The 17260-nt window shown below is 60.0% G+C and overlaps 1 protein-coding gene across 1 annotated transcript; it reads left to right on the top strand.

Moving 5' to 3' along the window:
- The first annotated feature begins 91 nt into the window (after window positions 1–91).
- CLN3 (CLN3 lysosomal/endosomal transmembrane protein, battenin) lies at window positions 92–17216 on the top strand. The gene is made up of 14 exons (XM_071801349.1): window positions 92–137; window positions 2191–2272; window positions 3736–3811; window positions 4615–4665; window positions 5698–5777; window positions 6453–6538; window positions 7648–7720; window positions 8871–9014; window positions 9905–9983; window positions 10943–11011; window positions 11986–12041; window positions 13360–13453; window positions 14848–14991; window positions 16564–17216. Exons 1-14 carry the CDS (start codon window positions 110–112, stop codon window positions 16681–16683), a joined length of 1182 nt encoding a protein of 393 aa, XP_071657450.1. The 5' UTR covers window positions 92–109; the 3' UTR covers window positions 16684–17216.
- Window positions 17217–17260: the final 44 nt, after the last annotated feature.

Below are 17260 nucleotides of genomic sequence, written 5' to 3'. Positions count from 1 at the left end.
GGGGAGATGAGCCAATCACAAGCGCGTATTGGGGGAGTGGGCCAATCAGAGGGGAGAGCGCGGGTCACGTGGGGACGCGCGGTTGAAGGGCGGGGATTGTGAGGGGAAGATGGCGGAGGAGGAGCCGCTGCTGCCGGGTGAGGCCGAAATGAGCGCGAATTCGGAGGGAATTGGGGTGAAATGGGGCCGGGAACGGACTCACGGACCCATAAGTGGAGCCACAGACCCATAAATGGGCCCACAGACCCATAAGTGGAGTCATAGACCCATGAGTGGAGCCATAACCGGGCCCCATAGACTCAGAACCTGCCCCATAGACCCAGAACTGGCCCCATAAACTGCGCCATAGACCCATAAGTGGCCCCATAGACCCATAAGTGGCCCCATAAGTGGCCCCATAGACCCGTAAGTGGCCCCATAAGTGGCCCCATAGACCCATAAGTGGCCCCATAAGTGCCCCCATAGACCCATAAGTGGCCCCATAGACCCAGAATTGGCCCCACAGACGGCCCCATAAGTGGCCCCATAGACCCAGAACTGGCCCCATAGACCCATAAATGGACCCATAAGTGGCCCCATAGACCCAGAACTGGACCCATAGATCCATAAATGGCCCCATAAGTGGCCCCATAAGTGGCCCCGTAAGTGGCCCCATAGACCCAGAATTGGCCCCATAAGTGGCCCCATAGACTTAGAACCTGCCCCATAGGCTCATAACTGGACCCATAGACCCATGAGTGGCCCCATAAGTGGCCCCATAGACCCAGAACTGGCCCCATAGACCCATAAGTGGACCCATAAGTGGCCCCATATGCCCATAAGTGGCCCCATAGACCCATAAGTGGACCCATAAGTCGCCCCATAGACCCATAAGTGGACCCACAGACCCATAAGTGGCCCCATAGACCCATAAGTGGCCCCAGAACCTGCCCCATAGACCCAGAACTGGCCCCATAAGTGGCCCCATAGACCAATGAGTGGCCCCATAGACCCATAACCAGACCCATAACCTGCCCCATAGAGCCATAAGTGGCCCCATAGACCCGTAAGTGGCCCCATAAGTGGCCCCATAGACCCAGAACTGGACCCATAGCCTGCCCCATAGACCCAGAACCAGACCCGTAAGTGGCCCCATAGACCAATAAGTGAAGCCACAGACCCATAACTGGACCCATAGACCCATAACTGGACCCATAAGTGGCCCCATAAGTGGACCCATGGACACAGAAGCTGCCCCATAGACCCAGAACTGGACCCATAGACCCATAAGTGGCCCCATAACCTGCCCCATAGACCCATAACTGGACCCATAAGTGGCCCCATAGGGAGCCCCTGCCCCCTAACCAGCCCCATAGTGAATCCCCAGCCCCATAAGTGGCCCCATAGCGACCCCCCCAGCCCCATAACCAGCCCCATAGTGACCCCCTGGCCCCATAACCAGCCCCGTTGAGCATCCCCAGCCCCATAAGTGGCCCCATAGAGAATCCCCAGCCCCATAACCAGCACCATAGCGACCCCCTGGCCCCATAACCAGCCCCATAGAGCATCCCCAGCCCCATAACCAGCCCCATAGTGAATCCCCAGCCCCATAACCAGCCCCATAGAGCATCCCCAGCCCCATAAGTGGCCCCATAGAGCATCCCCAGCCCCATAAGTGGCCCCATAGTGACCCCCTGGCCCCATAACCGGCCCCATAGAGCATCCTCAGCCCCATAAGTGGCCCCATAGCGACCCCCTGGCCCCATAACCAGCCCCATAGAGAATCCCCGGCCCCATAAGTGGCCCCATAGTGACCCCCTGGCCCCATAACTGGACCCATAGAGAATCCCCAGCCCCATAACCAACCCCATAGAGCATCCCCAGCCCCATAAGTGGCCCCATAGCGACCCCCTGGCCCCATAACCAACCCCATAGAGAATCCCCAGCCCCATAAGTGACCCCATAGAGAATCCCCAGCCCCCTAACCAGCCCCATAGTGAATCCCCAGCCCCATAAGTGGCCCCATAGCGACCCCCCCAGCCCCATAACCAGCCCCATAGCGACCCCCTGGCCCCATAAGTGGCCCCATAGTGCATCCCCAGCCCCATAACCAACCCTATAGAGCATCCCCAGCCCCATAAGTGGCCCCATAGCGACCCCCGGCCCCACATCCCCCCCCATAACCCCTCCCCCTTTCTTCTCTCCCCCCAGCCCCTCCCCCCACGCCCCCCCCCAGCCCCTCCCCCACCCCCCCAGCCGCCGGCGCCGCCTGGAGGACGAGCGGGGCCTTTTGGTGAGGACAAGCCCCGCCCCCTTTGCCCTAAGCCCCGCCCCCTTGGCCTAAACCCCGCCCCTTTGCCCTAAACCCCGCCCCCTTACCCCTAAACCCTGCCCCCTTTCCCTTAACTCCGCCCCTTTAACCCAAACCCCACCCCCTTTACACTGAACCCCACCCTCTTTACATTAACCCCGCCCCCTTTGCCTTAACCCCACCCCCTTTGCCTAAACCCCGCCCCTTTACCCCAAACCCCACCCCTTTGCCCCAACCCCGCCCCCCTTGCCTTAACCCCGCCCCCTTCTCTTAACTCCGCCCCTTTTAACCCAAACCCCACCCCCTTTTAACTCAAACTCCGCCCATTTTACCCTAAGCCCCACCCTCTTTACATTAACCCCACCCCCTTTGCCTTAACCCCGCCCCTTTCCCTTAACTCCGCCCCTTTTAACTCAAACCCCGCCCCATTACCCTGAACCCCACCCCCTTGCTTTAACCCCGCCCCACCCTTAACTCCGCCCCTTTTAACCAAACTCCACCCCCTTTAAACCCAAACCCTGCCCCCTTTACCCTGAACCCCACCCCTTTTACATTAGCCCCGCCCCCTTTGCCTTAGCCCTGCCCCCTTTGCTTTAACCCCGCCCCCTTGCCCCAAACCCCACCCCTTTTACCCTCAGCCCCACCCCCTTTACATTAACCCCACCCCCTTTGCCTTAACTCCACCCCTTTTAACCCAAACCCCACCCTCTTTACCCTGAACCCCACCCACTTTACATTAATCCCACCCCCTTTGCCTTAACCCCACCCCTTTTCCCTTAACTCCGCCCCTTTTAAACCAAACCCCACCCCCTTAAGCCAAACCCCGCCCCTTTTACCCTGAACCCCACCCCCTTTTCATTAACCCCACCTCCTTTGCCTTAACCCTGCCCCCTTTCCTTAACTCCACCCCTTTTACCCTTAACCCCACCCCTTTAACTCCTAAACCCCGCCCCTTTTACCCCAAATCCCACCCCTTTACCCCAACCCCGCCCATTTTGCTCCCCAAACTCCACCCCTTTCAATCCCAGACTCCACCCCTTTAACCTCTAAACCCCACCCCCATTTACCCCAACCCCCGCCCCCTTAACCACTTAGCCCCGCCCCCTTAAACCCCGCCCCTTATCATCCCCAAACTCCGCCCCCTTTAAGCCCTAAACCCCACCCCTTAAAGCCCTAAACTCCGCCCCTTACCCACTTAACCGCACCCCCTTATGCCCCAAGCCCCGCCCCCTTAACCCCACCCCTTTCAATCCCAGACTCCGCCCCTTTAACCCCTAAACCCCGCCTCCTTTAACCCACAAACCCCACCCCTTTAACGTTAAACCCCACCCCCTTTAACCCCTAAACCCCACCCCTTTTCATCCCCAAGCTCCACCCCCTTGCCCACTAAACCCCGCCCCCTTACCCACAAACCCCGCCCCCTTTCTCTCTGACCCCGCCCCCAGGCTGCTGGGATTGGCCAACAACCTCCCCTATGTGCTGATGCTGAGTGCGGCGCGGGACATCCTGCAGGGGGCGCCGGTGAGGGCACGCCTGGGTCCCTCCCAAACTCCTGGGTCCCTCCCGAACTCCTGGGTCCCTCCCGCACTCCTGGGTCCCTTGGGGCACTCCTGGGTCCCTCGGGGCACTCCTGGGTCCCTCCCAAACTCCTGGGTCCCTCCCGGACTCCTGGGTCCCCTATTTGGATCCCTCCCGCACTCCTGGGTCCTTTGGGGTACTCCTGGGTCCCTCCCGAACTCCTGGGTCCCTCCCGAACTCCTGGGTCCCCTGGGGCACTCCTGGGTCCCCTATATGGATGCTTCCCACACTCCTGGGTCCCTTGGGGCATTCCTGGGTCCCTCCTGAACTCCTGGGTCCCTCCCGAACTCCTGGGTCCCTTGGGGCACTCCTGGGTCCCTCCCGAACTCCTGGGTCCCTCCCGAGCTCCTGGGTCCCTTGGGGCACTCCTGGGTCCCTCCCGGACTCCTGGGTCCCTTGGGGCACTCCTGGGTCCTTCCCGAACTTTTGGGTCCCTCCCGAACTCCTGGGTCCCTCCCGAAGTCCTGGGTCCCTTGGGGCACTCCTGGGTCCCTTGGGGCACTCCTGGGTCCCTCCCGGACTCCTGGGTCCCTTGGGGCACTCCTGGGTCCTTCCCGAACTTTTGGGTCCCTCCCGAACTCCTGGGTCCCTTGGGGCACTCCTGGGTCCCTCCCGAACTCCTGGGTCCCCCCGCCGAACTCCTGGGTCCCTTGGGGCACTCCTGGGTCCCTCCCAGACTCCTGGGTCCCTCGGACTCCTGGGTCCCTCCCGGACGCCTGGGTCCCCTTAAGCTCCGCCCCCTGCAGGTTCTGGCGGGAAACAGCTCCAGCCGGGATTGTAACAAAGAGTCCGCAGGGGTGAGGGCGGGGCTTCAGGGGGGAGGGGCTTCGAGGGGGCGGGGCCAAAGGGGCGGGGCTTAGTGAGGGTCAATGGGGTGAGAATTAAAGGGGTGGGGATTGAAGGGGGCGGGGTTAAAAGGGGGTGGAGTAAAAGTGGGCGGGGTTGAAAGGGGCGCGGCTTAAAGGGAATGGGGCTTAAAGGGGCGGGGTTTAAAGGGGCGGGGCCTCATGGGGCGGGGAGTAAAGGGGGCGGGGTGTAAAGGGGGCGGGACTTAAAGTGAATGGGGTTTAATGTGAATGGGGGTTAAAATGAATGGGGATTAAAGGGGGCGGGGTCTCGGGGGGCGGGGTTTAAAGGGGGCGGGGTCTTGGGGCGGGGCTTAAAGGGGCGGGGTCTAAAGGGGGCGGGGTTTAAATTGAATAGGGCTTAAAGTAAATGGGGATTAAAGGGGGCGGGGCCTCGGGGGGCGGGGTTTAAAGGGGCTGGGTTCTCAGGGGGCGGGGTTTAAAGGGGCGGGATTTAAAGGGGGTGGGGCCTTAAGGGGGCGGGACTTAAAGCAAATGGGGCTTAATGTGCATGGGGATTAAAGGGGGCGGGATCTCAGGGGGGCGGGGTCTGAAGGGGGCGGGGACTCAGCGGGCGGGGTCTCGGGGGGCGTGGCTTAAAATGAATGGGGTTTAAAGTGAATGGGGATTAAAGGGGTGGGGTCTAAGGGGGCGGGGTTTAAAGGGGGCGGGGACTCCGGCGGGGTCTTGGGGGGCGGGGTCTGAAGGGGGCGGGGCTTAAAGTGAATGGGGTTTAAAGTGAGGATTAAGGGGGCGGGGTTTAAAGGGGCGGGGTTTAAAGGGGGTGGGGACTCAGGGGGTGGGGTCTTTGGGGGCGGGGTCTCAGGGGGCGTGGCTTAAAATGAATGGGGTTTAAAGTGAATGGGGATTAAAGGGAGTGGGGTCTAAGGGGGCGGGGTCTAAGGGGGCGGGGTTTAAAGGGGGCGGGGTTTAAAGGGGGCGGGGCCTCAGGGGGCGTGGTCTGAGGGGGCGTGTCCCCCCCAGGCCGTGCTATTGGCCGACATCCTCCCCACGCTGCTGATCAAGGTGACGGCGCCGCTGGGGCTGCACCGGCTGCCCTATGGGTGAGAGCGCGGCCGGACGCCGGGGTCCCCTGGGGCACTCCTGGGTCCCTCGGGGCACTCCTGGGTCCCTCCCGAACTCCTGGGTCCCTCCCGGACTCCTGGGTCCCCCATTTGGGTCCATTGGGGCACTCCTGGGTCCCTCAGAACTCCTGGGTCCCCTATTTGGGTCCCTCCCGAACTTCTGGGTCCCTCGGGGCACTCCTGGGTCCCTTGGGGTACTCCTGGGTCCCCCATTTGGGTCCATTGGGGCACTCCTGGGTCCCTTGGGGCACTCCTGGGTCCCTCGGGGTACTCCTGGGTCCCCTATTTGGGTCCCTCCCGAACTTCTGGGTCCCTCGGGGCACTCCTGGGTCCCTTGGGGCACTCCTGGGTCCCTCGGGGTACTCCTGGGTCCCTTGGGGCACTCCTGGGTCCCCTATTTGGGTCCCTATTGAACTCCTGGGTCCCTTGGGGCACTCCTGGGTCCCTCGGGGTATTCCTGGGTCCCTTGGGGCACTCCTGGGTCCCCTATTTGGGTCCCTATTGAACTCCTGGGTCCCTTGGGGCACTCCTGGGTCCCTCGGGGTACTCCTGGGTCCCCTATTTGGGTCCCTATTGAACTCCTGGGTCCCTTGGGGCACTCCTGGGTCCCTTGGGGCACTCCTGGGTCCCTCCCGGACGCCTGGGTCCCCGCAGGCCCCGTGTCATCACTTCCTGTCTGTGTTCCTGGGGCTCCGTGACCCTCGTGGCCTCCGGGCACCGATTGGCTGAGAGCCTGGGGGGTGAGTGGGGGCGGGGCCGCCCCACACGTGTGGGGCAGCCCCATAAGTGGGGTCCTGTGGGGTTTCTATGGGGCTGGGGTGGGATCTGTGGGGTCCTATGGGGTTTCTATGGGGCTGCCCCATAGATCTCTGGGGTCCTATTGGGTTTCTATGGGGCTGCCCCATAGATCTGTGGAGTCCTATGGGGTTTCTATGGGGCTGCCCCGTAGATCTATGGGGTCCTATTGGGTTTCTATGGGGCTGCCCCATAGATCTGTGGAGTCCTATTGGGTTTTTATGGGGCTGCCCTATAGATCTATGGGGTCCTTTTGGGTTTCTATGAGGCTGGGGTGGGATCCGTGGGGTCCTATGGGGTTTCTATGGGGCTGCCCCATAGATTTGTGGAGTCCTATTGGGTTTCTATGGGGCTGCCCTATAGATCTATGGGGTCATTTTGGGTTTCTATGGGGCTGGGGTGGGATCTGTGGGGTCCTATGGGGTTTCTATGGGGCTGCCCCATAGATCTATGGGGTCCTTTTGGGTTTCTATGGGGCTGCCCTATAGATCTATGGGGTCCTATTGTGTTTCTATGGGGCTGGGGTGGGATCTGTGGGGTCCTATTGGGTTTCTATGGGGCTGGGGTGGGATCTGTGGGGTCCTATGGGGTTTCTATGGGGCTACCCCATAGATCTGTGGGGTCCTATTGGGTTTCTATGGGGCTGCCCCATAGATCTGTGGGGTCCTATTGGGTTTCTATGGGGCTGGGGTGGGATCTGTGGGGTCCTATGGGGTTTCTATGGGGCTACCCCATAGATCTGTGGGGTCCTATTGGGTTTCTATGGGGCTGCCCCATAGACCTGTGGGGTCCTATTGGGTTTCTATGGGGCTGGGGTGGGATCTGTGGGGTCCTATGGGGTTTCTATGGGGCTGCCCCATAGATCTCTGGGGTCCTATTGGGTTTCTATGGGGCTGCCCCATAGATCTGTGGGGTCCTATGGGGTTTCTATGGGGCTGGGGTGGGATCCGTGGGGTCCTATGGGGTTTCTGTGGGGCTGCCCCATAGATCTGTGGGTCCCGGGGGTGGCGTGGCTGGTGTCTATGGGGCTGCCCCATAGATCTGTGGGTCCCAGGTGTCGCTCTGGCCAGCGTGGCCTCAGGCCTGGGGGAGGTGACGCTGCTGGCGCTGGCGGCCGAATACGGAAGGTAGGGGGCGCTATGGGGCGCTATGGGGCGCTATGGGGCGCTATGGGTCTCTATGGGTCTCTATGGGTCTCTATGATCTCTATGGGTCTCTATGGGTCTCTATGGGTCTCTATGGTCTCTATGGGTCTCTATGGATCTCTATGGGTCTCTATGGTCTCTATGGGTCCCTATGGGTCTCTATGGGTCCCTATGGGTCCCTATGGTCCCTATGGGTCTCTATGGGTCGCTATGGGTCCCTATGGGTCTCTATGGGTCTCTATGGGTCTCTATGGGTCTCTATGGGTCCCGATGGTCTCTATGGGTCTCTATGGGTCTCTATGGTCTCTATGGGTCCCTATGGTCTCTATGGGTCCCTATGGGTCTCTATGGGTCTCTATGGGTCCCTATGGTCCCTATGGGTCTCTATGGGTCTCTATGGGTCCCTATGGTCTCTATGGGTCTCTATGGGTCCCTATGGGTCTCTATGGGTCTCTATGGTCTCTATGGTCCCTATGGGTCCCTATGGGTCTCTATGGTCTCTATGGTCCCTATGGGTCTCTATGGGTCCCTATGGTCCCTATGGGTCGCTATGGGTCTCTATGGGTCTCTATGGGTCTCTATGGGTCTCTATGGGTCCCGATGGTCTCTATGGGTCTCTATGGGTCTCTATGGGTCTCTATGGTCTCTATGGGTCCCTATGGTCTCTATGGGTCCCTATGGGTCTCTATGGGTCTCTATGGGTCCCTATGGGTCTCTATGGGTCTCTATGGGTCTCTATGGTCCCTATGGGTCTCTATGGGTCCCTATGGGTCTCTATGGTCTCTATGGTCCCTATGGGTCCCTATGGGCCCTTTGGTCCCTATGGTCTCTATGGTCTCTATGGGTCCCTGTGGGTCTCTGTGGGTCTCTATGGTCTCTATGGGTCTCTATGGGTCCCTATGGGTCTCTATGGGTCCCTATGGGTACCTATGGTGCCTATGGATATCTATGGGTCCCTAGGTGTCTCTATGGGTCCCTATGGTCCCTATGGGTCTCTATGGGTCTCTATGGGTCCCTATGGTCCCTATGGGTCTCTATGGTCTCTATGGGTCCCTGTGGGTCTCTATGGTCTCTATGGTCTCTATGGGTCATTATGTGTCTCTGTGGCTCAATGTGTGGGTCTGCCCCACAGATCGGGACTCTCGGCCTGGTCCTCGGGTACCGGTCTGGCTGGCGTGTGTGGGGCGCTGCTCTATGGGGCGCTGCGGGGGGCGGGGCTGCCCCACGGCCACGCCCTCCTGCCCGCCCTCGCCCTGCCCCCCATCAGTGGGGCCAGGTAGGGGTCAATGGGGATCAATGGGTCAATGGGTCAATGGGGTCAATGGGGCCAATGGGTCAGTGGGGTCAATGGGGTCAATGGGGCAATGGGGGTCAATGGGGGTCAGTGGGGTCAATGGGTTGATGGGGGCAATGGGGTCAATGGGGGTCAATGGGTCAATGGGGTCAATGGGGTCAATGGGTCAATGGGGTCAATGGGTCAATGGGGTCAATGGGGGTCAATGGGGTCAATGGGGTCAATGGGTCAATGGGGTCAATGGGTCAATGGGGTCAATGAGGTCAATGGGGTCAATGGGGTCAATGGGTCAATGGGGTCAATGGGGCCAATGGGGTCAATGGGTCAATGGGGTCAATGGGGATCAATGGGGGTCAATGGGGGTCAATGGGGGTCAATGGGGTCAATGGGGGTCAATGGGTCAATGGGTCAATGGGGTCAATGGGTCAATGGGGTCATGGGTCAATGGGTCAATGGGTCAATGGGGGTCAATGGGTCAATGGGTCAATGGGTCAATGGGGGTCAATGGGTCAATGGGGGTCAATGGGGTCAATGGGTCAATGGGTCAATGGGGTCAATGGGGTCAATGGGGTCAATGAGGTCAATGGGTCAATGGAGGTCAATGGGGTCAATGGGTCAATGGGGTCAATGGGTCAATGGAGGTCAATGGGTCAATGGGGGTCAATGGGGGTCAATGGGAGTCAATGGGGGTCAATGGGGTCAATGGGTCAATGGGGATCAATGGGGTCAATGGGTCAATGGGGTCAATGGGGTCAATGGGTCAATGGGTCAATGAGGTCAATGGAGGTCAATGGGGTCAATGGGTCAATGGGGGTCAATGGGGTCAATAGGTCAATGTGGGCGGGGCTATGGCTCTGACCCCTCCCCCACAGTTACTTCCTGCTGCTGCCGCCCCCCCCTGGGCCTCCCCTCCCCCCCCCGGCCGTGGGGCAGCGCTGGGGCGTGGTCAAGGTGAGCAGTGGGGCCCGGACGCCGGGGTCCCTTTGCTATGGGTCTCTATGGGTCCCTATGGGTCTCTATGGGTCTCTATGGGTCCCTATGGGTCTCTATGGGTCTCTATGGGTCTCTATGGTCTCTATGGGTCTCTATGGGCCTCTATGGGTCCCTATGGGTCCCTATGGGTCTCTATGGGTGTCTATGGTCTCTATGGGTCTCTATGGTCTCTATGGTCTCTATGGGTCCCTATGGGTCCCTATGGGTCTCTATGGTCTCTATGGGTCTCTATGGGTCTTTATGGGTGTCTATGGGTCACTACAGTTTCTGTGGGTCTCTATGGTCTCTATGATTCCTATGGGTCCCTATGGGTCTCTATGGGTCTCTATGGTCCCTATGGGTCTCTATGGGTCTCTATGGTCCCTATGGGTCTCTATGGTCTCTATGGGTCCCTATGGGTCTCTATGGGTCTCTATGGTCTCTATGGTCTCTATGGGTCTCTATGGGTCCCTATGGGTCCCTATGGGTCTCTATGGGTCTCTATGGGTCTCTATGGTCTCTATGGGTCTCTATGGGTCTCTATGGTCTCTATGGGTCCCTATGGTCTCTATGGGTCCCTATGGGTCTCTATGGGTCTCTATGGTCCCTATGGCTCCCTATGGGTTTTTATGGGTCTCTATGGGTCTCTATGGGTCTTTATGGATGTCTATGGGTCACTACAGTTTCTATGGGTCTCTATGCGTCGCTATGGGTCCCTATGGGTCCCTATGGTCTCTATGGGTCCCTATGGTCTCTATGGGTCCCTATGGTCTCTATGGGGCTCTATGGTCTTTATGGGTCTCTATGGGTCTCTATGGGTCCCTATGGTCTCTATGGTCTCTATGGTCTTTATGGGTCTCTATGGTTCCTATGGGTCCCTATGGGTCCCTATGGTCCCTATGGGTCCCCGTGGGTCACCGGACGCCTGGGTCCCTCAGGTCTCGGTGCTCACGGCCGTCCCATTGGGTCTCGTCTATTTCCTGGAGTACTGGATCAACCAGGGGCTGGTGAGGGATCTGTGGGGCAGGATCTGTGGGGCAGGAGATGTGGGGCGGGATCTATGGGGCAGGAGATGTGGGGCAGGGTCTGTGGGGCGGGATCTATGGGGCAGGAGATGTGGGGCAGGAGATGTGGGGCAGGGTCTGTGGGGCGGGATCTATGGGGTGGGAACTATTGGGTTGGGGGTCTATGGGTCTATGGGGCTGGGGGTCTATGGGTCTATGGGGTGGGATCTATGGGGCTGGGGGTCTATGGGGCGGCATCTATGGGGCTGGGGGTCTATGGGGCAGGATCTATGGGGCTGGGGGGTCTATGGGTCTATGGGGTGAGATCTACGGGGCTGGGGGTCTATGGGGCAGGATCTATGGGGCTGGGGGTCTATGGGTCTATGGGGTGGGATCTATGGGGCTGGGGGCTCTGTGGGTCTATGGGGTGGGATCTATGGGGCTGGGGGGTCTATGGGTCTATGGGGTTGGATCTATGGGGCTGGGGGTCTATGGGGTGAGATCTATGGGGCTGGGGGGTCTATGGGGTGGGACCTATGGGGCTGGGGGTCTATGGGGTGAGATCTATGGGGCTGGGGGTCTATGGGTCTATGGGGTGGGATCTATGGGGCTGGGGGCTCTGTGGGTCTATGGGGTTGGATCTATGGGGCTGGGGGTCTATGGGGTTAGATCTATGGGGCTGGGGGGTCTATGGGGTGGGATCTATGGGGCTGGGGGCTCTGTGGGTGTATGGGGCGGAATCTATGGGGCTGGGGGCTCTATGGGTCTATGGGGTGGGATCTATGGGGCTGGGGGTCTATGGGTCTATGGCGTTAGATCTATGGGGCTGGGGGCTCTGTGGGTCTATGGGGCAGGATCTATGGGGCTGGGGGATCTATGGGTTGGGATCTATGGGGCTGGGGGGCCTGTGTCTCTATGGGGCAGGATCTCTGGGTCCAGCCCCACACTTATGGGTCCCGCCCCACACATTTCCCCAGCTGGACCTCCTGGAGTTCCCGTCGTCCTCCCTGACCCACAACGACCAATACAGATGGTGAGACCCACAGCTGCCCCATAGCGACCCATAACCCGCCCCATAGCGGGTTCCTATGGGTCCCTATGGGTCTCTATGGGTCCCTATGGGTCAGGATCTATGGGTCCCCATGGGTCCCTATGGGTCTCTATGGTCTCTGTGGGTCCCTATGGGTCTCTGTGGGTCTCTATGGGTCCCTATGGGTCTCTATGGGTCTCTGTGGGTCTCTATGGTTCCTATGGGTCCCTATGGGTCCGTATGGGTCCCTATGGGTCTCTATGGGTCCCTATGGGTCTCTGTGGGTCCCTATGGGTCTCTATGGTTTCTATGGGTCTCTATGGGTTGCTATGGGTCTCTATGGTTCCTATGGGTCCCTATGGGGCTCTATGGGTCCCTATGGGTCTCTGTGGGTCCCTATGGGTCCGTATGGGTCCCTATGGGTCCCTATGGGTCTCTATGGTCTCTATGGGTCCCTATGGGTCTCTATGGGTCTCTATGGATCTCTATGGTTCCTATGGGTCTCTATGGGCTCTATGGGTCCCTATGGGTTCCTATGGGTCTCTGTGGGTCTCTATGGGTCTCTGTGGTCTCTATGGGTCTCTATGGGTCCCTATGGGTCTCTGTGGGTCTCTGTGGTCTCTATGGGTCTCTATGGGTCTCTGTGGTCTCTATGGGTCTCTATGGGTCCCTATGGGTCTCTGTGGGTCTCTGTGGTCTCTATGGGTCCCTATGGGTCTCTGTGGGTCCCTATGGGTCCGTATGGGTCCCTATGGGTCTCTGTGGGTCTCTATGGGTCTCTGTGGGTCTCTATGGTTCCTATGGGTCCCTATGGGTCCCCATGGGTCCCTATGGGTCTCTGTGGGTCTCTATGGGTCCCTATGGGTCTCTATGGGTCTCTGTGGGTCTCTATGGTTCCTATGGGTCCCTATGGGTCCGTATGGGTCCCTATGGGTCTCTATGGGTCTCTATGGGTCCCTATGGGTCTCTGTGGGTCTCTATGGGTCTCTATGGGTCTCTATGGTTCCTATCAGTCCCTATGGGTCCCTATAGGTCTCTATGGGTCCCTATGGGTCTCTATGGTTCCTATGGGTCTCTATGGGCTCTATGGGTCCTATGGGTCTCTATGGGTCTCTATGGTCTTTATGGCTCTCTATGGGTCCCTATGGGTCCCTATGGGTCTCTATGGGTCTCTATGGGCTCTATGGGTCTCTATGGGTCCTATGGGTCTCTATGGCTCTCTATGGTCCCTATGGGTCTCTGTGGGTCCCTATGGGTCCCTGTGGGTCTCTATGGCTCACTAGGAGTCACTTGTGGGTCAATCTATGGGGCTGCCCCCCAGGTTCCAGCTCCTCTACCAGGTCGGCGTCTTCGTTTCCCGCTCCTCCCTGCGCTGGGTGCGGCTGCGGCGCCTCTGGGCCCTCCCCGTGCTGCAGGTGTGGGGCTGCCCCATGGATCCGTGGGGCTGGGGGGCAATGGGGTCAATGGGGCTGCCCCATGGGTCTGGGGAGTCAATGGGGTCAATGGGGCTGCCCCATGGATCTGGGGAGTCAATGGGGTCAATGGGGCTGCCCCATGGATCTGGGGAGTCAATGGGGTCAATGGGGCTGCCCCATGGATCTGGGGAGTCAATGGGATCAATGGGGCTGCCCCATGGATCTGGGGAGTCAATGGGGTCAATGGGGCTGCCCCATGGATCTGGGGAGTCAATGGGGCCAATGGGGCTGCCCCATGGATCTGGGGAGTCAATGGGGCCAATGGGGCTGCCCCATGGATGTGGGGAGTCAATGGGGTCAATGGGGCTGCCCCATGGATCTGTGGGGCTGGGGGGCAATGGCGTCAATGGGGCTGCCCCATAGATCTGGGGAGTCAATGGGATCAATGGGGCTGCCCCATGGAATCCGTGGGGCTGGGGGGCGGCGGGGTCAATGGGGCTGCCCCATGGATCTGGGGAGTCAATGGGGTCAATGGGGCTGCCCCATGGATCTGGGGGCTGGGGGGCAATGGGGTCAATGGGGCTGCCCCATAGAATCTGGGGGGCGACGGGGTCAATGGGGCTGCCCCATAGATCTGGGGAGTCAATGGGATCAATGGGGCTGCCCCATGGAATCCGTGGGGCTGGGGGGCAACGGGGTCAATGGGGCTGCCCCATGGATCTGGGGAGTCAATGGGGTCAATGGGGCTGCCCCATGGATCTGTGGGGCTGGGGGGCAATGGGGTCAATGGGGCTGCCCCATGGATCTGTGGGGCTGGGGGACAACGGGGTCAATGGGGCTGCCCCATGGATCTGGGGAGTCAATGGGGTCAATGGGGCTGCCCCATGGATCTGGGGAGTCAATGGGGTCAATGGGGCTGCCCCATGGAATCCGTGGGGCTGGGGGGCGGCGGGGTCAATGGGGCTGCCCCATGGATGTGGGGGCTGGGGGGCAATGGGGTCAATGGGGCTGCCCCATGGATCTGTGGGGCTGGGGGGCAATGGGGTCAATGGGGCTGCCCCATGGAACCTGGGGGGCTGGGGGGCGACGGGGTCAATGGGGCTGCCCCATAGATCTGGGGAGTCAATGGGATCAATGGGGCTGCCCCATGGGTCTGTGGGGCTGGGGGGTCAATGGGGCTGCCCCATAGATCAATGGGGTCAATGGGGCTGGGGGCCGATGGGGCTGCCCCATAGAATCCATGGGTCTGGGGGGCAACGGGGTCAGTGGGGCTGCCCCATGGAACCTGTGGGGCTGGGGGGCAATGGGGTCAATGGGGCTGCCCCATAGAATCCATGGGGCGGGGGCCTATGGGGTGGGGCTAAAGCGGCGCCTTTCCCTGGCCCCGCCCCCAGGCGCTGAACGCCGCTCTCCTATTGGCCGCCGCGCTGAAGCCGCCGCTGCTGCCCGGGGTGGGCGTGGCCTTCGCCCTGATTGGCTGGGAGGGGCTGCTGGGGGGCGTGGCCTACGGGAACTGCTACCTCAATGTGGCCGAGCAGGTGGGCGGGGCCACCGCCATATATGGGCATGGGGAGCGGGGTAAAGGGGCGGGAACAATGGGGGTGTGGCCATGGGGGAGTAGAGGGGCGGGGCCTCGGGGTAAAGGGGGCGGAGCCTGGGGTGGTTCCATATATGGGCAATGGGGGGGGGGGTGGGGGGCGTAGCCGTGGGGGTAAAGGGGCGGGGCCTCGGGGGGTAAAGGGGTGGAGCCTTGGGGTGGGTTCCATATATGGGCAAGGGGGGGGGGGAGTGTGGGGGGCGTGGCCATGGGGGGTAAAGGGGCGGGGCCTCGGGGTAAAGGGGGCGGAGCCCTGGGTGGTTCAATATATGGGCAATGGGGGGGGGGGGAGAGTGGGGGGCGTGGCCACTGGGTTGGTAAAGGGGCGGGGCCTCAGAGGGGGTGGAGCCTGGGGTGGTTCCATATATGGGCAATGGGGGTAAAGGGGCGGAGCCTTCATTGGGTTCCATATATGGGCAATGGGGGGGGGAGAGTGGGGGGCGTGGCCATGGGAGGGCAAAGGGGCGGGGCCTCGGGGTAGAGGGGGCGGAGCCCTGGGTGGTTCCATATATGGGCAATGGGGGGGAAGACTGGGGGGCGTGGCCATGGGGGGTAAAGGGGCGTGGCCGCAGGGGTAAAGGGGTGGAGCCTTCGTTGGGTTCCATATATGGGCAATGGGGGGTGGGGGAGAGTGGGGGGCGTGGCCATGGGGGTAAAGGGGCGGGGCCTCGGGGTAAAGGGGGTGGAGCCTGGGGTGGTTCCATATATGGGCAATGGGGGGTAAAGGGGTGGAGCCTGGGGTGGGTTCCATATATGGGCAATGGGGGAGGGTGGGGGGGGAGAGTGGGGGCGTGGCCATGGGAGTAAAGGGGCGGGGCCTCGGGGTAAAGGGGGCGGAGCCTGGGGTGGTTCCATATATGGGCAATGGGTGGTGGGAAATGGGGAACAATGGGGTGGAATTTGGGGCCTAAAATGGGGCAAAGGGGGCAGAAAATGGGGCAGGAAATGGGGATCAATGGGGCGGAATTTGGGGCCCAATGTGGGGCAGAATGTGGGGAGCTATGGGGTGAAATGTGGGGGGAATGGGGCAGGAAATGGGGGGCAATTTGGGGCCTAAAATGGGGCAGAAAATAGGGATCAATGGGGCAGAAAATGGGGCAGAAAATGGGGATCAATGGGGCAGAAAATGGGGATCAATGGGGCAGAAAATGGGGATCAATGGGGCAGGATTTGGAGCCCAATGTGGGGCAGAATGGGGGGAGCTATGGGGTGAAATGTGGGGGGAATGGGGCAGGAAATGGGGGGCAATTTGGGGCCTAAAATGGGGATCAATGGGGCAGAATTTGGGGATCAATGGGGCAGGAAATGGGGCAGAAAATGGGGATCAATGGGGCAGGATTTGGGGATCAATGGGGCAGGAAATGGGGCTCAATGGGGCAGGAATTGAGGCCTAAAACGGACCCCAAACCCCCAAATTCCCCCCCAAAACCCCCCAATTTCCACCCCCAAACCCCCCACACCCCCCTGCCCCACACATCTATGGGTCCGCCCCATAGCTCCGACCCCATTGCAGGTGGATCCGGGCTCTCGGGCCCTGGCGGTGACGGTGGCGGCGGTGACGGCGGCCGTGGGGATCGCGGGGGCGGGGGCGGCCGCCATGGGGACCCACGGCCTCCTCTGCCCCACACATTGACCCCCAAGTGAAGATTTGGGGCCAAAAACGGCAAAATCGGGGCTCCCGGGGGCCAAATTTTGACCCAAAAAGGCCCAAATTTGAGGCCTAAAAGGCCCCGATTTGAGGCTTAAAGGCCCAAGTTGAGGCCTAAAAGGGCAAATTTGGGCCCCAAAATGCGACAAATTTGAGGTAAAAAGCCCCAATTTGAGTCCCCAAAACCCCCCAATTTCACCCCAAAAAAGTTTTACCTCAAAAATCCCCAATTTCACCCCAAAAAGTCGCAATTTTAACCCAAAAAGAGAGAAAATTGAGGCCTAAAAGCTCCAATTTGAGGCCTAAAGGCTCAAGTTGAGGCCTAAAAGGGTCAATTTAAGGCCTAAAAGGCTCAAATTTGAGGCCCAAAATGCGACAAATTTGAGGTAAAAAGCCCCAATTTGGGTCCCCAAAACCCCCCAATTTCACCCCAAAAAAGTTTTACCTCAAAAATCCCGAATTTCATCCCAAAAAGTCGCAATTTTAACCCAAAAAGAGAGAAATTTGAGGCCTAAAAGGCCCCGATTTGAGGCCTAAAGGCTCAAGTTGAGGCCTAAAAGGA

This window comes from Patagioenas fasciata, chromosome 37 (genome assembly GCF_037038585.1).
Source record: "Patagioenas fasciata isolate bPatFas1 chromosome 37, bPatFas1.hap1, whole genome shotgun sequence".
Classification (NCBI taxonomy): Eukaryota; Metazoa; Chordata; class Aves; order Columbiformes; family Columbidae; genus Patagioenas; species Patagioenas fasciata.
The sequence above is the reverse complement of the archived record's forward strand: the minus strand, read 5'-3'. Positions and strand labels throughout refer to the sequence as shown.